Source organism: Pelmatolapia mariae, linkage group LG10_11, assembly GCF_036321145.2.
Source record: "Pelmatolapia mariae isolate MD_Pm_ZW linkage group LG10_11, Pm_UMD_F_2, whole genome shotgun sequence".
Classification (NCBI taxonomy): Eukaryota; Metazoa; Chordata; class Actinopteri; order Cichliformes; family Cichlidae; genus Pelmatolapia; species Pelmatolapia mariae.
Genome location: NC_086236.1, coordinates 50,510,348 through 50,536,933, shown reverse-complemented (window position 1 = coordinate 50,536,933; position 26,586 = coordinate 50,510,348). Strand labels below are relative to the sequence as shown.

The following is a 26,586-nucleotide window of genomic DNA, read 5'->3' as shown; positions in this document are numbered from 1 at the left end:
TCAACAATCGGAGAAATCCTGAAGTCTAAAACTTCACGAAACAGCAGGATTCTCTGATTAAAATGCCAAAGGACAATCTTTTGCAGTATATTTAGGACATAAGTACTTTTCCGTGCTCATAGTTGCTCGTCCATAGTTGCCATTAGTGAGTGATGTGTGTGTTCCTGCGTGCGCACATGTGTTTAGGGTGTGTAGGTCTTTCTGTAATGGGCTTTTTGACTTAGGAGACCCTGGAAATGGTGGGTCATTAAAGTTCACATAAAAGCAGACTAAGTAGTAGACAGACAACCTCCCTTTCGATCTCTCTCTCTCTCTTTCTCCCTTCTGGACACCACAGAGACGGAAAACAAACCACCGAGATGTCAATGGCAGCCACGAGCCCGGAGATCCCGCTAGCGTAGAGCTCCGCAGCTCCTAATGTCTTTAGCGGGTATCGGGGATAGAGGTGAGAAAAAATGAGGGATGAGGGAGAACAGAGAAAAAGAAGGAAACGGAATATCAAGGTAAAGAGAGTGGGGAAAGAACGGAAATACTACCAAGAAGGCAAAAGGTGTGCATGTATGGGCTTTCCTCTTCAAGGGATCCCCCACACCCCTCCATGACTAACTAAAACCAGGAGAAGGGATACCCCAAATTACCAAGTTCATCCACCTCTCCTTAACCCATTGCTGCTTCCTCCTTAAGCCCTTAGGTCCTTAAGAGTAGACCATTCAAACATGCCAGGGGCAAGTAGGGAGAGATCCATGCAGTGAAGAGTAACAAAATCTTTCTTCCTTCCAATTTTGACACTGAATTTTACTTTTATAGCCTTTTTCAGAAAAATAAGTAAATAAAAGTTTCACTTTTTATTTCTGCGTTCACTGACCACTTGCTAACTTTTACAGCAGAAGTGTGAAGTGTTTTGGAAAGTGTGGATTAAGTGTGATAATCTTCAGCAATTTTGAAATTCATGGTTAATGAACTGGAAGACACAATTATCTCATTCTCACAACTTTGTTTATGTTGCTCCCTTGTCTTAGTTTGTGTGTTGCTCAGCAGCAGCAGCGGCAGCAGTCACGTCGTGCTTCAGCTGACTTCAGAGCTACTACTGCACTTGACCTTTGTTTTGATTTATTGGGTGCAATCAAGGAAATGATCACAATCATTATTCAAACTGAAAACCTGATCACTAGTGTTTCTACTTTCACAACCCACCCACCCACCCACACAGGGGAGAAACATATGGCCAAAAAGTTTAGAAAGAAAAGAAAAAGAAAAAGAAAGAAATGGTTTCCGACAGCCGGCCAGGGTGAGCGTCTGGCAGAACAGGGCGGAAGAAAGAGTGACGGAAAGCAAGCGAGCGAAAGGGTTAACTGTCGAAAGCAGGGGGAGTCAGGGAGGTACGGATAGCGAGGGAAAGAGGGAAAGTGAGAGAAAGAGACGTTGCACATGCCCTGGTTGTGATTCATTCCTTAACTTGTGGCGAGCGCCGCTGAACAGGCAATGGAAACTTCAGCAAATGTAAATACGCTTTGGTTAAAAATATAGTGGCCTAATGCACACCACATGTGGCTCGCTGGCAAGTCTTGCTCTATTTTGACGGGAGGAGAGACTAAGAAAATGCAACTGACAAGAGTGGGGGAGAAAGAAAAGAAAGGGGTATTAAAAAGGGAAATTGAAATGCGGTAAACATGGCCCGGTGACTGCAGCTTACCCTGGGCCTTCTCCACGAATACCACCTTGGACTCGGGCAGGAAGTTGAGTCCGTTTAGAAGTATCATTTTGCCTCCCGTGGCAGGGCAACTGTCCATACTTTGCTTCTCGACCAAGGGAAGCTCTTGAGCCGAACGCTGGGCTGTTGAAAGAGACACACAAACACAGGTTTCAAAATGGTGCGCAAGATTACACTAATACACCGCCTGATCCCCAGCTACCCCGGGAAGCACAAGCCCAGCTCACAGCCAGTAAAACAGCAGTTCTTGGTTAGGGAAACAGGCTTATCAACTTTATTATGATGATTTCATGACCCCCTAGCTAAGAGGTTTGCAGCCAACAGCTGCTCTTTAAATGACATTGAAAAAAAGACGCACAAATGATCAAAACAATATTTTCATGGTTGTTATGGCCAACCACCTGCCTCTGCTTTGCATGAAGTGATGCCAGCAAGTCACCTCTGACCTGTAGAATTTGGTCACCACATTCACAGCCGTATAGACATACAGTATCACCTTGCATCTGTGGATCTTATTTATAAATCTGCGCTTTAAATAACTTTAAACTTCACATTTAAATATGATGCACCAACTCAGATTAACCTCCACTTTGGACCATAAACTATAACGCAAGCTCTGTCTCACAATCTGAGTCTAACTGGCTTCCTTGGGCGCAAATAACATCACACCCCTCATACACAAATGAATGACAAAGAGAACAGAGGTTTCTTTCAATGTGCTCACTCAACCGTGCCAAAAAGTGGGGCTGGCAAACGACCTTTGTGAAACCTGCGCTAATGGGGTAGTGTTACCAAAATAACTTGTGCATTCAGTCGTAAAATGTGAATTTAAGATAGATAGCACGTGTGTTTGGCATCGTGCACAATGCATCTATTGCTTTGGCAAATACCTTTGATCAAATAAAGCTTATTGGGTGCAGATGCACTGAATTTGCTCCAGTAGGCAATAAAATAGTAGCTCACTTTATTGGACTACAACAATAGATGCCACCTGAGTGCAAAGCCAACAGAAAAGACATGCCAGGTTTTGTGTTTATTTCTGTGCGTGTGTTTGTCTGTGTGTGTGTGTGTAAGACTTACAGCATTCAATGGGGTTCGAAGCGGCCTGTAGGGACACGGTCCTGCCATTGGGTTGGTTGATGTGCACGCGAAACACAAGCCTCACACGTGTGTTTTTACGTCCGATGTCCGTTTCCCCTTTGCGAAGCTCAATGTCTGAATTACGCAGCTTCAGGATTCCTGCACAATCAATTCTAGAATGGAGAAAAGCACACGCACAATTGAAGACTATATCCCCGAGACAACATTACACAGGCAAAGGTGACTGAAAGGTGAAGTTCACTGTTTACTTTTTCCAAGCCAGAACCATTTCTATTACAGCATTTCAAGAAAGCACCAATTTCTTTCTCTTCTATCCACACCCTGAGTCACAGAGGGTAGCTTTCAACGGGATGCAAAAGCATGGAAAAGTGCGACCAAGGGTTGAAACAGGAGCCTATCTGATTTACTCTTGGCTGTGAAATCGAAAATAGCTGCTAAGCATTGGGACCAGCAGTGAAGTCCCCACTGGTGTTACAGATCATGCACTGGAAGTTTATCGGAGCATGACCGTGCCATTATTAATCCAGCATGTCATCAAAGGAAAAGTTGGACATTAATGAGTTTGCATCACGGTTTTAAATGGCCAGAGTGGTCCAAGTATTCAGAGAAATCTGGACTGAGCGCACCATGGCTTACCAGTATCACACAAGGTCCCATCGCTAGTTACAGTCACCGTTCTGTAGGACTACACCGAGCCTGTCTTGTCCGTTCACACCATTCACTTCATGAGTTTTGGGTTTAAAACCGCTGTTAATCATTGCCACATGTGCTAATAGCCCCCTTTTTAAGCTGTCTCTCTTTATTTATTTCATTTCACAATTTGGGAGGTAAAGGTGTAGAGTTTCTTTCCCTTTTCTTAGTGGAAAAAGGGCATTCATTCGCAGGCATGGCCTTTCATAAATTTACATAAAACTAGTGTGGCTGGTAAAAAGTGAGAGAATACAGATGGGATATGGTTTGGCATTTAAATTATTTTACATGGTAGCTTTTTGGGAGCGATTCCTGGAACATGGTAAATGTCAGGTTTTATACCAATCCATTTTTCCCTTGACTTTGCTTGTACAATTCAAAGAAAAGAAAAATAACAGATACAGGCATGCTGACTACCCGCTGCTTATCAGCACTGAAAAACGAGCAACATAAAGGATTGGTGTTTTGGTATTCTAACTATCTTGCACTTTAGCATAACATATGATCATTTTGGCACTATCAGAAACTTAGGATGACGTATGTCTGCTAACCAATCTATGGAAATCTAGATGAAATGATCGACTGACACTGAGGGAAAAGAAGAAAACAAACCCAAATATATTAGATAGAGTTAAAATATGTTAAACCAAATCTTTTGGATTTTAAACAAACCCTTGTGGCAGTAGGAACCTTGTTTCTATGAAAAATCCTGCAGTGGTTGCAGATAGCATGGTAAGAAAGAGCGAAGGGACTGCAGATATTAGTCATAGCCTACAATTCCACAGGGATTATCAACATACAAACTTGATGTTTTGCCCAAATTTACTAGATCCACATCTGTAACTTGCAATAAACTCATAACATTGCTATAAACTTTTGCACCGTTTCTGCCAGAATTCAGTATGCCTTGAGGAGCTTAACCCATTCTTCTAAAAGACATTTCCCAAATTAGGAAAAATCTTTGGAAAAAAAGATTTCCTATAGGTGTTCAACTAGGTCAAGATGTAGTGACGGCAAAAAAAAAAAAAGCTGTAGCATCTGACCTAAATCAGTTTCAAGCTTATCAAACTATTCAGTGAGCCCTTATCTACCAGGGATTGGGACGTTAAACGCACCACTTTCATCAGGAGAGAAACACTGCATTATAGAATTAAAGGCGATCACTCAAATGAACCATTCCCTTTTAGCAGACAAGATGACCAATGACCCCCACAGCATTTGAAAACCACCACAGATCCACTCAGCGTACGGGTCAAGGTTTCACAGCTTTCCACTAATATGCCACCAGTCTGTGGTTTTAAACAAGAGCAAGATGATGGGCATAATAAAGTTACTCTAGTCATAACTGTCATCCTCTTATGAATGCTTTCTCGCTTATTAGGTTATAGTAGTTCGAATCTGCAGAGGTGGTTGGTGTGCTTGAAGATAAAACATCTTAGAAGCGGAAAGGGAAAAAAACCAGATTGAAGCTTTCTGAAAGTTTGACTGCAGTTCTTGAGTGTCTGCATCCCACACAAATGATAGCTGGCGTGTGCACAGCGAGATGGATTCTGCATTATCAAGGCAACTTTTTAACAGCTTGGTGGAGAGAGATAGTTAAAGACGTTTCTCCATCTTTCACTGTTTAGATAGTCAGGAAGAAATACAAAACTTTAACTCCTCTTCTTGTGCGCTGACGATAAAAAGAGAAAAAAAAAACTTCCTCTTGAACGTTTGGTTTGGTATAAAATCATAGCCTAGGGGACACATTAAGCAAAACAGGCCAACAGTATGCTTTAATATGTTACAATATGAAGGATATTGAGGTATTGTTGGAAATGATATTGTAATGTAATACAAATGTTAAAATCATCTACGCTTCGCCAAAGAGGGCCACTGTCCGGTCAGGAAACTCTCATGTCCCATAAATCTTCATGATCCCCAACATTTATACAAACATGAAACTGTGTCATAGAGATGCATCACCTATATGCTTTTCATTTAAAAACACATATGCACTTAAAGTCTAAATGGTGACGAATAAACAGTAAGAGGTAATTGCCTTATGTAACCTGTGCTAAGATACAGTGGCTTTACCAACAACACACAGCTCTGGGCCACAGTCCAATAAATTCACTGCTGCCTAGTCTAAACGGAGCCCCAGGACAGGAGCTACTGCCTGGATACACTGCAGAGCAGAGCCGTTGGCTTACTGAAAGTCTAGAGGGAGGAAGACAGAACCCGAGCCTGACTTTTCAGCCCTAGAAAACTGATGCTCTGCTCCTTAAGATGGAGCAAGTTTACATTTAAAACTACATCAAAAACATCGATTTTTTAATGCTATGAATAAATAGGTGATTACTTTTTTTTGTTTCATTCAGTGCTTCTTCTATGCTCAGTTAAGCTGTAAATTTGGTCCACCTGCAGCACAGAATTTTAGACAGTGGTCCCTGTTTTTATGTTAATCAGTACAGATGGTAGAAGTTACCTGCAGTAAACTGTTTAAACTTGCCTTGCTCGTATCATCCAACAGCTCGGTGACAAAGACTTAATCCTGGTCTCCACTGTAAGTCCTAATCACTAAACCCTCTCTTACTTTATTTTGACTTGACTCTAATACACGTTTCACGCTATTTTGGGTTTGAAACTTTTGATCAGATGTGATGAAAGCATATTTGGAATTCATCATCATCATGCCACCATGCTAAAGCAAACAACTTTCTATTATTTACCAATGTTAGATTAGGCCTATCTTTTCCCCTTCAGTGTCAAGATTAGTTCATCATCCATCTTTTTTCTTTTTTATTTAACAGCCTCCAGACTTTCTCTAGAAATCCTGTGTTGCCCCAAAACCTCGTGGACTTAGTAGGCAAGTACAGCAAAACTTTGTCCTTGAGTCTGAACATTGAGGCCAGACACTTATGACACTTTTTGTCATTTACAAAAAGCTATTTGTTCTTTATCTCTTGGCTACACTGTTTATGTGACATATGTGATATGTGACACATCAAATTATGTATGTCCAGTTTAATTTCATAAAAAGAAACCATTTTATGAACTTTTTTCAGTGTAAAACGACTAAAATATAAGATGACTGGCCTAACTTAAAGTTTACAGAGCAGATCTACGAGTTTCATTCATTAAAGTGAAAGACTACTGTTGCGCCAGCTGCTTCACGAATGACACTGACATAGCTCTGTTCCAGAAGTTTCTGTTTGGTAATGGTGCAGCAGACGGCCACTGCTGTCCAGCAAATGACGATGTTGATTTTTCAGAAGACTTTCTGACCCATTAGAAAAACACAGGTGTGCATAAAGTGGCTTCCATGATGGTTGGATCCATTTCGTTGTTTTTTTTTTTTTTTTTCATTGTGCACGCCAGCCAGCTGGTCAAGGAACAATTGAAAATACAAAACTAACAATACAAAATACATTTCTAATTTTAAAATTGCTTATTTTAGTAGTAATCAGTTGACATTGCTAAATTGGTATCAGAATTGGCAGTTATGGACTTTCTTAATACAAACAGGCCAATAAAGTTATTGTTTGCTTTGGGTACCACAGGCTACATGAATGTGACTAATTGCCCTCCAAGCCCAAATCATTCTTTTCACCAGACTTGTTAGTTCAGTTGGGATGTTCTAATTTGCCTCATATATTTGTCTCGGTGGAATATGTTGACCAAGCCAAGTGTAACGGGACCACATTATTCTAGTGGATCACAGCACTCCAAGTGCAAGCCTCAAACTGGCCATATCCACACTGGGCCGAATTAAAGCACCCATGAACTCGGCGCTTGCTTTTTCTTTAACATTTGTGCATCTCTTGGGGTAAAAGCATGGAACTCAAATTTGAAGGCCTGTTTTGAAGTGAAATCTCAAGAATATTTATCATTAAGCATTCTCATCCTATAGAGATATAACAAAGAGAAAGGTGCAGAAAGAAAAAGATTGTGCACATTTCTGCTTGTGTTTTGAAGTTAATGGAAGAAAGCGTGGATAGCACTCACATAGCTCTCATGTTATTCTCAGGCAGCAGAGGGATCTCCAGAATTTTGGTGTTGGATTGCATGACTTCATGGCTGGCGGTGGAGACGGTTTTGCCCGTGATGCGGTGGACCTGGTAGAAGGCATGTGGTCGCAGGAGGCGGTCGTCTGCGGTCCCTATGAACAGCTGCAGGGTGAGCGGCTCGCTTTCCATGTAGCCATAAAGCTGGCAAGAGAACAAAGAGACCCAGGTAAGAGGCAACATCAGGTTTTAAGACCTCCATCTCAGGCAACCCCTCATTTAGGAAATCGAGACTGGACGCACATTAGCAACTGTTAAAGGAACCTTTATTGATAGCTTTGACCAGGCAGAAGAGCTATGAACATGAGCTCTTTTTCATTGTTTGTTTTTTCTGGTTGGATTGGAGGCTCTCTCTTAGTGGTCTGCTGTTCTTTTCTGAGTTCTTTTCTACATTCCTTTAGGAAGAGAAATCAAAAGATTTTTTAATGTTTCTGGGTGTTTGAGCAGGAAACACAGAGACAAAGACTGATAAAAGTTTCACAGCTGATACTTAAGGAGATGACTGGGAAAATGTTTCCAGTATAACTGAGCGCATCAAATGGATGAAATCAAAACTCAAACTCTTACTTAAACTGTTCAAAATATATAAATAAACAGTACAAATCAATGGTTTTTCTGTGACGATTATCAACACGCAGTTAGCTATTAAACTTATTAAAACTTTACGCCTGAATGCTCATGAAGCAGGGAGTGCAGACGTGTTCCAGCCCCTTTACCTTTGGGCAGTTATGAACATGCATTATGATTTCCATTAAAGCGCGCAGACTGTGTCCCACTGTGATGAAAGAGACTCCTGTATCAGAACCACCACTTCAAACAACTACCACTTCCTCTAGCAGCCTGCCATTAGCCGCTACTGCTTAACTAATAAAAAGATCAAATCTTCAAAAAAAAAGGAAAAATAATCCATGCCTGTGCACACTGTTGAATTTGGGTTCAAATGTACTTCAAATATAAACTGTAACTGCCAATTTAAATTCAGTGTCCCGGTATAATTTTCTGTCTGTGTCTAAAGTAACATCATTCGAACATTTAACCAAGTGTGTAATGGCTCAAAAACATTCAAATGCAGGCAATGCTTTAAATTCCAAGATGTGGTGAAGGGCAACTGATACTTTGTGAATGATTTCTGACCAGAATAATCCACTAACCAAGTTATTTCTAGCGTGGCCGAGTCTTAACACCATAGACCTCCCAGGATATAGTTTCTCTTTGTAATGCAAATTGTTCCTATGGCTTAGAAATCTCTCCAAACCTAAACACTATCAATCCATCTGAATCCATCTGGTATACATAAAACCCCAAAAAGCCTAACTTCTGATCGGGTGGACCTCCACAGATCCACCCAGGTGGCTACTTGACCGCATGTGACGTTTACTGTGAGGGATCAGTTACTTAAGACCAAGGCTCAACAAGCCATGACCATCTGAAAAATCCCACAAATTGGTCAATTACTCCAGCGCACCGCTTCAGACCAATTTTGTTTGAGCTCCATCCGAGTGAAAACAGTGGTAACGTCAAATGGAATAAAAGACCCCTGTTGTTTATCTAACAGACTGAGTCATATAATGAAATGAAGACCACATGTAACCTATGACATAATCTGATTAATGGGTTTATAATTACCTTTGAGAGGGCAGGCAGGAATTGGGGGTGGGGTGGGGGGGGGGGGGGGGTGTAAAGAAGAGCAAGACTGGTATAAGACTGGAAAGTTATTCTGAACCTGATTGGGTGTCTGTGGAAATTAGTACCACAGTGTCATCGACACCTAAGGCCTTTGGTTTGAGAGCAGATTTGTCTGGATACAATATCAAAAGTCATTTGGTCTCATAATAAACACAAGGATTAAATGGCCTTGGTCGGCACTTGATGACAGCTCTGCTGGATGCAAGACAAGGCAGAGGATGTGCTCTTTGTGGTCTCTGTTACACAATTTTCATTATTAATTATCTTGAATAGGAATAGAATATGACCAGTCACAGGAGTAGATTATATATCCATATGCTTCAATAACCTAAGCACCGGTGGTTATCTGGCTTGGTCTTTGATTCAGATATCGAGGGAGTGCAGAGGGAGTGGTAAGACTAAGGCTGCCATTCATCTCCAGTTCCAACCATCATATTTTTTCTCTTGAGCTCCCCATAGTGTCTCTAGCAGCTGTCTTGACCTGGAGCTAGTCACACATGCTAGTCATCAGTGAGTTAGGCCGAGGTCAGGAGCTTCTTGAAGTCTTGGCATCTCAAGGGACCACTTCATCTATAGAGTGATCTCACCGGCAGACGCTGTTCCCTTGTTATATTTTACTTATGGTGTCACCAGAAGTAATTATCCATAGCCACACATGCTACCAGTTACGGGCGCATTGAATCAGAGGAGGGCCACGGTGGAGCATGAGGTACAAATCTGAAACATCGGAGCGTTAAATTGCATGACGTTGCCTTGTGATTTAATAAAACGCTGGCAGCCGCACTACAAAACCGTGTCATCTGCGGCGATGGACTTCTTTGGATTTCTCTTTGACCTCCAAAACATTACCTCAGCCGCCACGTGGCGAGGGCCACAAAAGAAGCGGGAGGTAGAGGAGGTTCTCGCTCCTCTCATCCTGCTGTAGCGCACGGCAATGGCGGCGGCATCCTCGCTCAAAAGGAGGAAGTGATTAATGAGGTCAGGTAGTCCTCGTGGTGACGCTGCTCTTCCCAGCAGCAAACGAAGGCAGCGTGATCCCCCCTGAGCGACCTCACTCAATTCCTTTACCATATGTGCTCCCCTGACCCTCTCGCTACAGTCTCCCCCCATCCCACTCCTTCACCTCTGCTAAACTCCTGCGATGCTCCCTCAACTGCACGCCACACGCACAGTGAAAAATTCACTTCTTCATTTTATTCTCAAAGTGGGAATTAAGACAGGGGGAGTCAAGACTGTGTAGACAGAACTTAAACACCTGCGACCTCAGCTTTGCATTTGTGTCTGACGCTGTCTGTGAGAGAGCCACTAATTTTGACCAGATGAGCTTCTTCTTGCTGTAAAATATGGCCTATCGGGCTGAACGCTCACTATATGTTTATTTTGAGATCATTCACTGAAACCAGTCTTACATTGAGGCAGTTGTTCCCGGTGCCAGCTTTTGCCACTGTGTCAGCTTGTTGTATGAACCGATTCCTGAGAGCCGACGCTCAAGTAAAACATCGCGACCATGGCAGCTGAGGCATTAATTGCATAATAGTGTGCAGCTGTATTGTCTAGGTCAGTTGTGATGATAAATAGAGAAGAGGAGGGCACATTCTGGGTGCTCACCACCATTCAGCTCCCATCTGCCTTTGGGTCTTCTCAGCTCCATCAGCAATACAGAAAGCTTTAGTCCTTGGGAGACAGCCCCAGTTTTTTTCTTTTCTTTCTTCCCCCCCATTTTCTTATTTGCTTCACTCAATGAAAGTCACATGTGATCAAATAGCGACAGAGGGTGTTTTTATTCCAATAAATATAATGTATTTTTCACAGCGGATTTTATCCTTCAGCTTCTTTAGTAAAAGTGACATTCTTAATGCTGCTGCAACCATTCAAAGAGGGGATTTGAACATTTAAAGTTTAATAATGACTTGGTGGTAAATTAGATTTGTCTGGCCTGGCTAGAAATTGAGTGTGAATACACTTCACAGGCCCCGCAGCGAAGGCTGCCTTCTATCCCTCTGCGGTGATTTCATCACCGCCTGGAGAAATGTCATGACTCGTAGAAGTCCACGTGGCGCAGAGAATCGGGGGGGAGAGGGAGAAGGCAACTGGAAGCAGCAGAGGAGGGGTTGGGGGGGCTGGGGGGCGGGGGAGGAGAACTACAACAGCAGATGCAGGCTTTTTCCCATTATCACGCTCTCCTCTCTGTCAAGTGCTGACACACTCACACCAGCCAGCCTTTGCTGTACCCAATTAGACGTACACTCATCCAAGCTGTCTCTCCTTCCAGACTTTACTCCATCGCCCCCCTGACCCTCTAATGTCTCCTGTGTCTCATATTGAATGCATAACGCAACATATGCAATCCTTTAATGTGCACTGTTTCCATGGCTTCACATGCTGCAACTTTTATAAGCAACCAAACAGCTATATCCTTTAAAGTTTTTATTTTTTTTACTAATACTTCAAGTATTGAGGGTGTAGCTTTGAGCACAGGCCCATGTCTAGACTACTAAAGGTCCAAATTTTATGTCAAATAACATTGTTTTAAATTTTGATTTTATCAGCCATTCATAAGACCCATCATTAAAGCCTACAGAAAATTTGTGTAGGATGATGCACAGATCACTGCTATGCCCCTAAGTAGCCAGATTACCCACTCTTATCTTACCTCATAAATCTGCGGTTTGGTTGTCACCTCAAACCAGTGAAAACGATGTACACATCCCTCAACTTTTTCCACTTGTTATTAACTTGTAATTAGTGGCAGCCCAATACCAGTGTAAGGGAAGCCCCGCAGATGGAGAACCACAATTTGAGAGTGGCATAAATGCCCCTTTGGGCAGCAAATAATAGCCTTGACTAAGCTCTAACAGCACTACAGGGTACACCAATCCTTTTGAATATCAAACATAAGGCGGCGGTTGATTTAATGAGCAATTAGCAGCTACAGTATGGAGTGCTGCAGATCAGGGGGTTCTTCTTTTGAGACATTACGCAGACAGCAAGGACCGGATCCCAAGGTGAAACCGCACATGTGAAAAACCCGAGCACGTGTTTGCTTAAGTCTTTCATGTCATCATGGAGGAAACATACTGCAAATTTGATGTGCATTACATAAAGTTGCAGAGGAAGAGAGATGAGTATTAAGTCACGCACACGTTAATAGGGATGATGGCCACATCCTGAAATTACAACATGTGTGTTACTGCTTTAAACTTAATGAGAAAGTGCGTGTATGTGTGTGGGGGGTGAAAGCCCTACAGGCCAGTGATTATCCTATATGAATTAGCCATAAGCAATTCTGCTCTGTGTGCTGCAGGACAGGTTTAATTCTCCACAGGTGTTGTTTGCTGTTACCAAGGGCCTGGCGGATGTCTGTTTTCCTGTCTGTGGTTGAACTTGAAAGCTGTTGCAACATCTTGATCTGAACTCATGTTAGATCGGTCACTCTATTGTCAATGAAAACTTTACAATTGCAGTTGTCTTTTTTGAATGGTCTGCTCAGTTAAAAGAAAAAACAACCAAATAAATCAATGTTGTGGTTATATTTTAAGTAAAGGTAGACCAGGTTGTTGGTTTTTCCTGAGCATGGCTTCAGACATTAAACATAGCTGTGGTAAGCAAGGGGGAGAGTCTGGAAGCGTGTGAGAGGAACTGTTAGAGTACCCTAGATCCCCTTAATGGTGTTGTGGTCTGATGCAGTAAGTAAAGTGGAAAAGCAGCAGTGGGGGTCACAGAGTAGACCGGTGATGAGAGAGGGGGTTAAAAGGCTGGAGATGCAGAGGAGAGGAGGTAGGGTTGGAGTCTGACTTCAGAATAGATGACCTTGATTTGGAATGGAAATTGATGAGACGAGTTGGTGCAAATGGTGAAAGGCTAGGGAGTCATGGTAAGCCGGGATTTTCATTGGCGTATGACTGAAGCAAAGACCTTCCATTCTCTGTGCAACCACCCATCACATAAACACCTCTGTGTGTCAAGGAAAAACAAGACAGCAGTAAATGTGCACACGAGCGTCTTGGTTTTACTGTATATTAGCCGCTCTCTCTACGGAGTACTTTGTCAGTGTGGAACCTGTGTATCCCTGTATGTTTTTCATCATCTTGCTGTTTTTTCTTTTCTTTTTTGGGGGGGGGGGTTCATCCAGAACTGCTTTCCAACACACATGTCACGATTGCTCATCGCACGTGTGTCTGATCATCCATGACCTAAAAAAACAATAGAGCTGTGGATGGCTGGGTTTTAACTGAGGTAGGCCTGCTGGTGTGGGTTTGGGAGATGGTTGAAGGATGAACGGTTCACAGGGAGTGACAGCCTCGGGCCCACCAGGGAGGCAGAGAGGCACCGGTGCATGGAAAGAGGAGGTGGCCTCTGATGGGTACTGACTCCCGTGCACCACTGTCATGCTTAGCCAACCTCAGGGCTACTCAGGTCCTAATCAGCAGGATACAGAGCATCTCTTGGGGCAGGCAAGCCAAGCCACAGCTGCCTGGTGACTCCCTCTGCCCCTTCTCTTTCCTTCTCTCCACACACTCCAGTCTCAAGAATCATGAAGAACACACACACACACACACACGCACGCACACACACACACACACACACTGCCTTAGCTTCTTCGTACACTCGTGCCCTTGTGTCATTATTGACTCATTCTCCTTGACTGCACTTCACCCATCCAGTGCCTGCCACTCATTACCTCAGGGCACTGGGGACTACACCATGCGCCCTATCCTCCGAGATTGTAACAACACAATTTCTTCACATCACCACAACAAAGACAAAGGGAGTGCTTAAGAGTAAAAAAGTCAGGTTTTCAAGAAAAACAAAAAAACACCACATTTTTCTTCTATCCTTTACCCTCTAGCGTGTACACATGATTGCCTAATCCTCATAGATTCATCTTCCTGCCAACTGCCATGCTTGGAGTGGTTTCCACTGTTATGAAACCCTCAAGATATCCCAATTGACTGCACAGGCAATATCGGGGTCATAAATCACTCCTCACCAAGAAAAGAAAATGTGAGGTATGTGAGCAAGCAAGCAGGTGTGATGGAAAAGCATCTGTCATCGTATTTTCATATAATATTTGGTCAGGGCGCTCAGCGAGGGTTGGGAATATCCTCAGAATGTTGGCGCTAAATGGGCGATTTTAAATAACAGAATCAAATCATGAGTGTAAATATTGACAGGGCCACGTGTAAAGACACTCAGGAGTGTTATTTATGAGTTCCTATTTGGCCCCCGAGAGAGAGCAAGTCAGAAATTGTCGTGACCTAAAATCAAAACGAGCCTGAGTCTGCTGGGCCTCTTACTGTAGCACAGTGAACTGTGAGGGGTAAAGTGTTGATTCACCTGCATGTTGATATTCAAAGGCTTGTAAAGAAGGGGAATAATTACCTGTATTTACAGAGAAAACCTGCAGGTTGACAGGCGTCTTTATAACACAACATTGGCCAACAGCTGTCAAATGCGTTTGACATAGTGCAGACCAGGGTGTGCTGACAACATCTATTTACAAAATAGCTGCGGCGCTAACAACATTTAAAGCTAAGGATGGACCACCAATTAAACTTTATAGTTCCAGGAACTTTTTTTGTGTGTTTTTTTAGGCTTGCAGAGTCTAGCTGCATGGAAAGCAGGCTATCTGCCATCTAAAACCATTCAATCCCTTCTCTGACAGAGCCAGCAAATATTCATATAGTTAGTAGGATAGATATAGTTTAAATGCAAATAAGCTGCTTCAAAGACAAGTTTACCTTAAGGACATGCACACACGACTAAATCCCCACCTTGTGTAAACTGAGATGTCAGCACAGCGTGATGACAGCGGAGCTGAGAAAGGAGCTCTGTGCTGTGCCGCTGGTGAGACTGACGTGTGCTCCTTAAGTGTTTGCCAAATACAATAGCAAGGGGCGATGGTTCTCCTCCAGTCAGCATGCACTGCTGCTGGTCAGAGTGACTTATTACAGCAGCAGATTCACTGTCAGCTTTAGGGAACATTTAAAAACGCAGCATACAAGAAAATGCTGAGATATACAGCCTGCAATTTGCAAGTGCTGCACAGCTGCTGTCAGAAGTTACAAGAAAGGCCTGCATTTTTTTAAGCTAGCTGACTAGGGAGACAAATTTCATTTTTTTTGTCTCTGTGCATGTGGTTTGTGTGTAGAATAGAGTGACCTCATCTGTAATGCCATTTTATAATTTTTGGTTGTGTAATGACATATAAAATGATCTGTAAGTGCAGAAGCTCCATCCATCTGCTGTTCAAAGCCTTCTGTTTACGACAGGCAACGAATGGGAGGCAAGAGAGCTCAAAAGCAGAGGGAAGTTAGCTAAAACAGCTTGATTCATATTCTGAGTAAACTGGGGGGCCGTACCAGGGTTCAGTGCCTGTGAATCTTGCAAATCCATTTTAGTAGTGTCTAGAGCTGAAAGTCATCATAATAGATCCATTTTAGTCTTAACAGATAGAGGCACTGTGCTCAAATCATACTCATTATTCCAATAGTTGGAATCTGATTAGCCAAAAACAGCATTAAAAGATTACTGTAGCTAATCATTTCTGGATGGTTTGAGCAGCGGTCGCATACAGTAGTTTGTATTTAAACACAGTCTAACCAACCAAATCTGATTTCTTCGAGAGAACATCAACGTTGTGACTAATGAAAGAAATGTCAGGGCTGTGTTGACTTTTCTCTGTGACTACATGCTGTCATAAAATAAGCAACAGCCAGACGTTCATGTCACCAGATTGGCGTTGGGTAGAAAACTGCTGTTAATCAGCATGCACTTGTTACCTCTCATGCTGTAATGACAGCAAATTATTGCACAGTCTAAAACTACAAAGCTAACTTTGTCTCTGGGTAAATAAAAATGTGCACAGCAGCAGCATTTGCTGTTTGAACATTAGTGCTGGCAGCATACCTGTACCACAGGGTGTCCTCCAGACAAGGCCTTCACGGCTCCTCGGCTCCCCTCAGTCTCATAATGAGCCCTGTGGTGGGACTTTGGCTGCACTTCTATCTGTAGGTTGTAAGGGCCGGAGCAGGATGGAAGCTGCCAGTCAAGTGCTGGCAACGATGGGCTGTAATTACATGACACATTGATTGTTATTAGGTGAGAATAACACTATGTATCATTCCTACCTTTCAACAGGATAGTGAATTCACATTTACACGGTCCAAAGATTTTGCCTTTCTGGGCTAAAACCCCCAGTGTCTGGCTTTTTCTTTCCTGAAAGAACAGTGAGTTGTACGTTTCCACTTTGCTTGGAACAAATAAATGAAGACATATGGCAAATGATTGTCTTTTTATGTACGTTCTGTTTTCTCTATTTTGGTTTTCATCTAATTTGCCAAAGTATGAACTACCATATTTTTTTTTCTCCAAGGATCCAGGGTTCTATCACTGTCAAGAAGTCTGAATCTAAACTAAACTTGCTTTAAATTAGCCTGAAATTGGGACACTTTGTTGTAATCCAACTGGCTTGAGCCCTCTCCATTTCATCATGGTCTCTAATCTAATCAATTGAAGTCATCCCCCGACTGCGTGTAATTCCTTGGGTCTGGGTAATAATTAGTGGCCCCCGCTTTCCCCCTTTGTTTTTTTTTTCTTTTTGTGAAAAATAAATGAGAGACAAATGTGCCCTGGTTAGAGCGCAGCATGTTTTGCATTATGGTGTGGCAGGTGGAAAAAGACGCAGCGAGTTAAGAAAGTGACAGTGGGAGGAAAGACAGTTCTGGGGCACAAAAACAAATCTCTCACCGCCTGGCAGTCAGGCAGTTTTTTTTTTTTTTTACATACATATACATATATATATATATATAAAATTCAATTTTAAATTGATAACTGTAAAATTCTAAAATACTAAAAGCTGGTGTTGAAGACAATGGTGTTATGGAACAAGGTCAGCCACACACCCTGCCTTGGAGCATGATATCTCTTTCTCAAAGCTACAGCTGGCCTCCCTCAACATCATTGTTCTCCTGATGGGGAGTCAAAGCTTCCCATGTGAACACCGTGGAGATATCTAAACCAAAACAAACATGTGCAAGACAATATTTCTCTTTGCCGGATGCCTGGTAAACGCAAACCCCTGACCTGAAGAGTAGCTCGACTGAAACCAATCTCTGGCATCTTTGTGGAACTTGCGGGCTGTTTGTTGACCCAAAATGAACTGATTTCCCCCCGCAGGACTTTATCTGCCTATTCAGTGCATGACATCACTTTAGCTACACAGAGAAAAGATGGGCCGATGGCGCGACAAACCAGTGGAGCGCGCCGGCTGATTAACTCACAGGCTGCTTCCCCTTCAGCCAGCCCTGTCACCATTGCTTCCTGTTGCTCAGTATCTTAATCAAACACTTGATTTCCGACAGGAAAGTGTGTTATTGGCTTTAGGGGGGGGGGGGGAATGCCACAAGGGAACAAAAAGAAAAAAAAACCCGCTTTGCTCAATTGACAAAAATCAATACTATTGTTCAGTGCAAGAGTCTATTTGTCTGAGTGTGTGCATGTGTGACTGTATTCGTTGTTATATTTGTGTGAGGGTTGCGATGGCAACGGCGGCACATGCATGCTGGGCAAATCCTCGATGTGAAATACGATTTATGAAATAGTTCTGATCTTCAAAGGGAACTCCTTTGGAAGTGAAGGGCATGTAAATTGGAATCTCTGCCTTTTGAAGATTAAAAACTAAAACCATCTTGTAAATAAAAAACATCATAAATGTTGGGGAAAAGAGAACAATGGAGAAATGGAATTGATGAAATGTGATGAATTGTAATATGTAGAAAATCCTGACCCTCAGACCAAGCGTTAGGATCATAAATCTGTCTTAAGCAGAGACACGTAGACAATTTTCTTTTGGCAAATTTCCTTGTGTACCTTAGCTATTTCAATTTCTGAACATTTAGACTGTACTTGATAGAGAATTACTAAATTTATTTGAGACAGCAGATGCTGGTTCAGCCTACCTGAGGTAAGGCTTGGGTTTAGACCAGGAGTATGGGTGCTGAGGCACATCCAGGAACCCCCCACAGTAGCTCTCCTTCTTGAGGGCCAGGCGGGAGGGGTAGTCCTCGTGGCAGAGCTCTCCATCAGGACCAAGCTCCTCGCCTCCAGGTTCCACCTTCAGACTCATGGAGGCTGAGTGATCCAGCATCGTCTTCCGCGTCTTGACTGGGATTCCCTCCCCCATGTCTACCACCCCATCTGTGGTTAGAGCGTTGATTGCAGCCACGATGGCAGAGTTGGTGTACTGGTTGGTGTTGGCAAGCCAGTTATCATCCGTAACGCTGACCCTGGGGGAGCCATGTGGAGAGGGTGTCGCTGACTGGTTGGGTGAGCAGGGCGTTTGATGGTAGGAGGTGCCGTTGAAGCTATACTTTCTCTTCCCCATGCTGCCACCGCTGCCTCCACCGCCTCCACCGCCTCCACTGTAGGAAGGGGAGTTTGGTCTAGAGCCACGAGGTTGTGCCGGCCAGCCTTCCTCAGCCACGGCTCCAATTTGAGGGGAGGTGGATGGTGAATTGTGAGGGGAGCCTGTGGGGCCACTGGCATGTGGGCATGACAGAAGCATGGATGATCCTCGGGGAGAAACACAGGGAGACTGCCAGGGGGAGTTCTGCGGGGAGTTGTCGTAGTTATAGAACCCTGACTCATAGGATGACGCCTCAGAGTTGCAGCTGCGTGAGGAAATGCTGCTGGCAGGGCTGAGGCAGCTGGGATCACGGTACCCCTCTGCATTGGGGAGCGTCAGTGTGACAATGGAATTGACGCCCCGTTTGATGATGTGGTCCTCACTGCTGCTCTCTTCAACCTCATCCTCAGGGTACTGGCTGTAGGCAGTGATCTCAATGCGGGGGCTTTCCAGGGCTGGAGCAACATTGGGTCTCAAACTGTGTGGCAGATAATAACCCGATGCTGCATGATTGTCACTGCTGTATCCCGTCTGGTGGCAAGAGGAAACTGAGATGACTGGACTGGACTGTAAGGTATGGTACTGAGTGGCCAGACAGGGGCTGCCCATACCCAGAGGAAGAGACAGGCTGACGTTTGGTGTGTAGCTGTATGCATCTGAAAAATAAGAAGTATATTTAAGAAACAGAACCACAAATATGTGTTACTTTCCAGAGCAAAGTTCAGAATGTAAAAAATGATATTCCCATACAACTAAACAGCATTTTTAAAACAAGCATAGCATTAGTTCTGGCAGGCCTTGGAGTGAAGCTCAGTGGTGTCAAAGCCAAACAGTCCATATCAGAGGATAGCTAAGTTAATTCCCATCTTATTGGGAAATCTCAAATAGAACATGTTATTTAAACTACCTCATCTTGCATAAAGTTGCAGCTGCCTGTGAAGTCACTTTGCAAAGCCACCTCTGCCTCAGCTCCTCCATTTCAGTCTATACAATGTATTTCTTATGTATTTATGCTCCCTCTCAGTTGCGTCTGTCCCTGCTGCTGTTGTCACTGTTTTCAGGCTTTCCATGTTTGTTTCTCCCAGAGGTTTCTTCCTCTAAAGGGGGAGTTTTTCCTTCCCACTGTCGCCAAGTTCTTGCTCAAAGGAGTTTGTCTGATTGTTGGCATTTCTCTTTATTATTGTAGAGTCTTTACTTTATGATATTAAAAGCTTTGAGGTGACTGTTGTTTTGATTTGGTACTATACAAATAAAATTGAATTGAACTGAATTTGTAATATTTTGCAATGTTAACCAGTCTTCTGAATTACCGCAGGGATAAATGCAAAACTTCTTGGTAAAAAATAAACTGAGAAAACATGTTGAAGAAAAAAATGTATTTGTGAAACACACTATGACTAAACGTAATTTTGGAGAAAACTATAATTGAAAATGCAGCCTAACTGTGAGGGAATGTAATTTCTAGAACTGCTCTGGTCACATTTAAGAACAATACCCCTACACAAATCTCCTCAGTATGTTTTTCAGATTCTGACTAGCCCACTTCTTTATAAACATCTGGAGAAGCTTAGCAATCATCTCAAAGCGGTTACTGTATGAGGTTGCTGTGTAGTCGCAAGTCGAGCAGCCACTCTGTTTGTTTGATCAGTTCATCTAAGGCTTTATTTGGCACACCCTGCTGTCATATGTACTCTACAGGAATTCCTCCAGCAGCACTGATGGATGCTTTATTTGATTGATTGCATCACTCACTGAGTGAATTAGGCCCTCCCCTGTGGAAAACTGACAGCACTCTCGCATCGCTCTGAGCATGTGATTAAGTCAAGGAGAGTTTGCTTTTGCGCTACACACAGATACATCACCGGTACACACATAAACAGAAGACAAGTGCAGGCAGGTACACAAGGAAATCACGTCCAGTGCAACAATATAGAGCCCAGATAGCTTGGAAGGCAGGCATGCCTCTTCAGTTAGCCTTGACACGGGTGGCTGCTGTGTCAACAGTTGTAAACCTCACGCCTGCCTTTTATTGATAACGTCAATGAGGGTAAAAATAGCTACAGAAATAAAACCATTCAGTCTGAAACCCAGCAAAGGGCATTCCCCTCTCTGAACCATATGATATTTGTTAACCACAATACTGCGTATCACATGAAATGACAGATCTGTCACATAACATAAAATATGTGGGTAGGCAAGGTAAAATTAGCTTATGAGAGTCTATTTTCAGAGGTAGTAACACTACGTGCGCAGGACATGTTTAATATTCCAGGAGATGCGCATGTATTGTGACAAAAACCCAAACTAAATTGAAGTCCTCCATTTGAAAACTACAAGACACATTTATTCACTAAACCTACAGACTTGGAAAAGTTACTTTTTATACAGGGTTAGAAGAGGCTAAATGTCAAACCCCTTTAGAGCCTACTTCACAGAATTACAATGTCATAATAGCAGATCAGTACGCACCTTTCTCCCCTTCCTTCTGGACACCTTGGCTGTACTCAAAAATGTAGTTGAAATCAAACTCTTGCTCTTCATGCTGAAAACTCATTTCTGCACCACTCATCGTAGTCTTTCAAAGTAAGGGCGAGTGTGCATTCAGCTCAGTCTTCGCTGATGCTCTTTTTCTCTGGTTTGAACAGATGATAATCTCCTGCCCACTCTAACCCTTGTGACACACCTCCTCAGTTCAGGCCTGACTGACTTTGCTTACAGTTGCGGCTGTTTTTTTTTTTCCCTTCCTTTTGAATGTGTGTGATCAGTGCACTGCGCTGCAGCACACTTCACTTCTTCTAACACCCACTCAAACACACTGGGGCTTTCACTCTTGTTTGCTGCATGATCTTGAAACTTGGCTTTTCCGGGTGACACGCATCACAACTGCCGAATAACAAAATTGGGAAAGCAGATCAGATTTTGTTGGGGTGAAGCGAGTAAAAGAGAAATCAAAATGAGTCACTAACAAGAGACAGTGCCTCCCCGGTTGTTTGCAATGTGCTGAAAATGCAGTGCAAGCAGATTTAATTTGAAAACACAAATTATAGCGTGCTGTCTTTGCACTCCCCAATTTTTTTCCAATTATGCTATCATGATCAAAACACATTCTCTCCCTACAACCAAACTAGTCTGACTAAAGAATGGACGGGTTTATCCGCAGGCATTGTGGTCTAGGCTGGGCTAAGAGTGACGGGACCTCATAGAGAGATAGGTGGTCGCCCACAAAAGTCATCTGCAGCCTCTGGAACTAAGAACTCTGGGGCCACTTATCGCACATGGCTGAGTATGGGCTATGGCAGAACACCAGCATGGTCTGTGTGTGTGTGTGTGTTTGTGTGTGTCTGTGTGCTCGCGTTTGAGTGTCTGCGTGTCTGAGTTTATGTGTGACACTAAAGCAGCCCTCGCCACACTGCTGGAGCTGTGTGTGGTTAAGCACGTCTCCTTGTCAAGCAAGCTACCCCAGCTTCCCTGCATGCACAGATCACAGTGCTCCCTCTTACTCACAAACACATGTATATACACACACATCTGTTACAAATTATAAAGCTTAGTATCGAGGGACTGAACTGAATAATAATACCGCCTGCACCCGTCCCTCTCTAACCTCAAAGACAAAATTAAATTCCTGAAATCCGCCAAAAGCCAGTGATATCACCACTATGAATTAAGGCAAGACAGGCTATCAGTGACTTGTGATCAGATTTTGCCCTCTCACTCTGAATCACAAAGCTATAAATAGAGAGTTTGCTTTTGATTGCATGGGAAAGCAAATAATATTTAGCAGCTTCTGGGCTATCTGACCCTGAACTTTAACATCTCACTTGGCTCATTTGGAGAAAATTTTCAATATATTTTTTTTTTTTAAAAAGGAAGTAAAGTAGAGAAATTGACATGAAGATCTTAACAAAGACTGCAGGTGACAGCAACAGTGTAACCCCCATCATATTTCACTGCACATGATGAGAAGCACCTGCAAAGATAGCTGGAGACACCTAATGGTGTGCATGTAAACTGAGCTTATCTGCTTCTTGTGTATTACTTGCGTGTTATTTTGTGCGTTGTTTTTTAAATAGAACAAAGGGAGGTAAATCGTGACACCATCAAAAAGGCCAAAACGTTTCTTTAGAATTTGATATTTTTAGCTTGTTATAATTAAACATATTTACCAAAACAAACGCTTAGACAATAATTTAAGACGTCTATAAATATATTTTAAGTTCTTAAAATCTGAGGGTATAATGCAGTGACAGCTCTCAGTAATATTATCTCACAGGATTAACCCCGAGTTTGCCCTGATGCGCTCTCCATTAGTTTGCATTAACTGCAGCACCTGGTGTCAATGCATCTTTAAATAAAAAAACAACTAAAGCGAGGTAATATATATGTATACATATATGCATGTATATAAGGGTACAGTGCTGGTGATGCGCAGTCATGTAGGGTTCTTTACCTTCTTCTGCAGACTTCATATCGGCGGCGAGAGAAGTAAGTAACTGGAGTCCCCGCTCCTTGCCGGTTGCTGTTCCAAAGCTGAACTTGGAAGTGACGCTCAGGCAAAAGGTATCCTGCATTCAACAAGCGATGCGCAACTTTCACCGGCTGCGAGGCTGTAATGTGCAACGAGAGTATTCAAAACACCACTGATTCTCTAGACAAACCACTAAACAGGAGCATATTTCGCAAAAAGACTCGTTGGTAATCGAGTGTACAACTTTGAACAACACGGCGATGGACTGCGCACCAAAGGAAACGGGAACAGGGGGTTAGGAGAGCCGCGCAGGTACGGCTGCTAAAGGGACGCTGGTTGAGGTGAGTTTTGCTCTCTTCGACCCAATGAAGGTTTTAAAGAATGTCCACAGGTCTGTGACGCAGAGCGGTTTGTCGGAGGGGCCGGCTCCGGTGCTTTTAAAGTTGGAAAACACCCTCCGTCCTCCCGTCAGTGCGCCGCCCATTGAGGGTTGACGCTGCCGGCTTCTGCAACCTCCTGGACCGCCTGATGATGTCTTTCATCCTGGGATCCCAGCGGAGGAGGTGGGAGGTGTGGTGTGTGTGCCTGTGTGTGTGTGTGTGTGTGTGTGTGTGTGTGTGTGTGTGTGTGTGTGTGTGTGTGTGTGAGAGAGAGAGAGAGAGAGAGAGTCAAAGAGAATGAAAGCCCACACACAAGGTTAACTTTGTGTCAACAAGAGATCCGTTCTTCACATTTTTATGATAAAATTAGCCAACAAAACAATCGCAGAGAGTATTCATTTCCTGCAGCTGCTGGAGGCTCAGATTGTTTTCGAGGGATTTCAGAAGTTTTCTTCTTCTTCTTACTTAAATCCCACTGTAGCCACTCTTATCAGCAAACCACCTTGGGTAGTTCTCCACTGTTATCTGTTATGACGACACACAGTCTTTGTCCCATGTTTTTCTATGGATAAACTTGCTTTACTTGTGAGATGTTACCTAAGTTTGGGTAGTGGAGTTGATGGGGGGTACTCTACAGCAACAACAGATCATATTGTATATATATTGATATGATTATTATGGCCTATCCCATTTACATTGGCAGTCAAGTTATTTTGATCATTAGAACATTTACTTAATATCCATTTTCTTCTTTAAAAAAAATAATAAAATAAAATAAAAACAATATCACATCATTTTCAAAAATGTTTCCCAAAATCTTGTTTAATCTAAGTTTTATCTGTTGCATATTGCTTATATTACTTAAATGTATGTTGTAATTTTGTTATTTTTTTGTCATTGTTTAAAAATCCTTACCAGTTCCTACAGGTATTTACGTGAGAGTACAGTGGAACAATGATGTAAAAACCAGTGAGAGTTTTTTTCTTCTTACAACAAAGGAGAAATAAATAACTTTTTGTTACCTAAATATTTAAAATTACTTTCTGTGTCAAATTAAATCCAAGTGGTAATAGCAGTGTTCAGGTTTGATGCAGGTGCCCTAGGAAAATTTACGTATTTCTCAGTAACCTGGTCACTGCTTAGTAGTCATTGTTTAAAAAATGCATATATTTAAATTTTTTTTATTGTAATTTTCCACCTAGATAAATATTATAGTGCACCATTGATCCATACTATTTCCCATACTACTTTAAATTACATTCTTCTGAAATTATTACTCATTTTATAGGTACTATATTTCATAGATGCTATGCTGAGAAGAACTATGTGGTAAACGTTGGGACATTTTTTATATAAAAACTACCAGAACTTAGCAAAGCAATTTACAGAGAGTTTACTGGGTAAATCACCTCTCATTAAAAAGCAGTGAAAGTTTTGTATTTAAATCACCATCTGTCATTGTTGTTGCTGAATTCTGTCACAGACTTTAGGTCAGTTATCTCTGACTTCCATGTCTTCTTAATCTCGAGTAAACAGGGGTTGCATTTAAATGAAATAATAGCCAGCAGAATTTCACTCTGGACACTACACGTGTATTTGTTCCAAAACTCCTTCAAATGACTTTGTAAGCACAACCCAGGTGTCCAGTTCAGGGTCTCTAATCATCTAAGATGAAAGATGATGATGCCTTAGAGAAAGCTGGCAGATACAACCACCTGTTTCTCAAAGCAGTCACAAACTTAATTATGTATAACTTTAAAGCTTAAGCCTTAGACATTTCAATGTAAGCATCTAATCAATTGTAAAGACAAGGAGTGCATATAGGATAGTGATATCACTGTGTGTTGGTGCCATGGGCACGCTTAGCAATGCCTTGGATGAACTCTCCTCTAAGGTTTCTTTACTGACACTGATGGAGCAGGAAAAGTATGTTTTCCACAGTGTTTGTTGCATGTTTGACTCGATGTTGGTTTGTCTTCTTGTCCGTCAGCAACATTGTGCAAAAGCAACCGAGCAGAATTCCATGAAACCTGATGAAGAGGTGGCACGTGGCAAAGGAAGAACCCATAAAATTTTAGTGAGACTCCAGATCAATTTCTATAAAACAGACAGGGCATTGGTCTTGGCATGAGGATGCACTCTACAAGAGTCTCTCTAGCTCCTTTTGAATTAGGTCCAGTTTTTTTTTTTAAGAGACTCTGAATCTGAAATGTAGCTGGCAAGCTTGAGGATGATCACAGATAATCAGAAGCAGACTGTCTTTTGGGGGCAGGCAGGCATGGTGTGTGGACGTGGGGGGGGGGGGGGGGGGGGGGGCATGTGTAAGCAGTCTGCACGAGGGGAAAGTAATAGTATGCTGTGTTTTCTTTGCCTGCAGTAGCTCTCTGGCGTCAGCTGCGGCTTGGCTGATGAGCATGTGTGAGCTCAAAGATGAAAAAGAAGAATCACATAGTTCGGGAGACGAATTATGATACAAACCAGCGGTAGGAACAAAAAAAAAAAGTAGCTGCATAACTGATTGGCACTGTCAGCGGCATGGAGCTACACAAGTTGTTGAACAGCTTTAAAGCGACTGTGGTGGGGCACAGTTCAGTGGCAGTCAACAGGCTTATCTTGATGGATTCCGTGATACTGAGTGAAGTGTCATTAACTGCAGTCTGTCAACAATAGTCAGAGTTAGTCAGAACATCAATAGTGACAGACAATATAGCCCTTGGGTTATTAGGCAGTCTATAAATCATGTTAAAAATCTCATGAATCTCATCATGTATGCATTTATAGTAACTATACCTAATTATAAGTAACTTTCACTTTTTGGTAAATACTATTTCATGAGTTTGACTGTGTCTCTCTCAGCAGTGTAACCGATGCCCAGATTTAAGTACCCACTAGAGTTTAAGCATGAATGAGGTCAGATCTTTATATAATAAAGATCTATATTCGTTCTCTGTACACTTGCCAAAATAAACCCTGTAGTTCTGCTTTTTTTCAACAGAAGCTCAAATCCATATTTGTCACTGGGCTAAATAAGTTTGCAGAGTGTTTAAACTTTGTCTATTAATGCTACCATGTCAAAAAAGGAGTACTCAATCTAGAAA

The 26,586-nt window shown here is 42.5% G+C and overlaps 1 protein-coding gene across 2 annotated transcripts in view; it reads right to left on the bottom strand.

The window, feature by feature from the left end:
* Positions 1 to 23,466, bottom strand: part of LOC134636509 (nuclear factor of activated T-cells, cytoplasmic 1) — a 60,444-nt gene extending 36,978 nt beyond the window's left edge. Inside the window, exons 1-6 of one of the 2 annotated variants that reach the window (XM_063486519.1) lie at positions 23,091 to 23,466; positions 18,195 to 19,296; positions 16,144 to 16,303; positions 7,490 to 7,692; positions 2,792 to 2,964; positions 1,694 to 1,834 (exon numbers count right to left, since the gene is read on the bottom strand). In XM_063486519.1, coding sequence (XP_063342589.1) covers positions 1,694 to 1,834; positions 2,792 to 2,964; positions 7,490 to 7,692; positions 16,144 to 16,303; positions 18,195 to 19,296; positions 23,091 to 23,211 — 1,900 coding nt within the window. In that variant the 5' untranslated portion in view covers positions 23,212 to 23,466. Of the gene's footprint in view, positions 1 to 1,693; positions 1,835 to 2,791; positions 2,965 to 7,489; positions 7,693 to 16,143; positions 16,304 to 18,194; positions 19,297 to 21,109; positions 21,199 to 23,090 lie in introns of those variants that run through there. The other variant, XM_063486520.1, reaches the window with a different exon arrangement.
* Between the last annotated feature and the right edge of the window lie 3,120 nt (positions 23,467 to 26,586).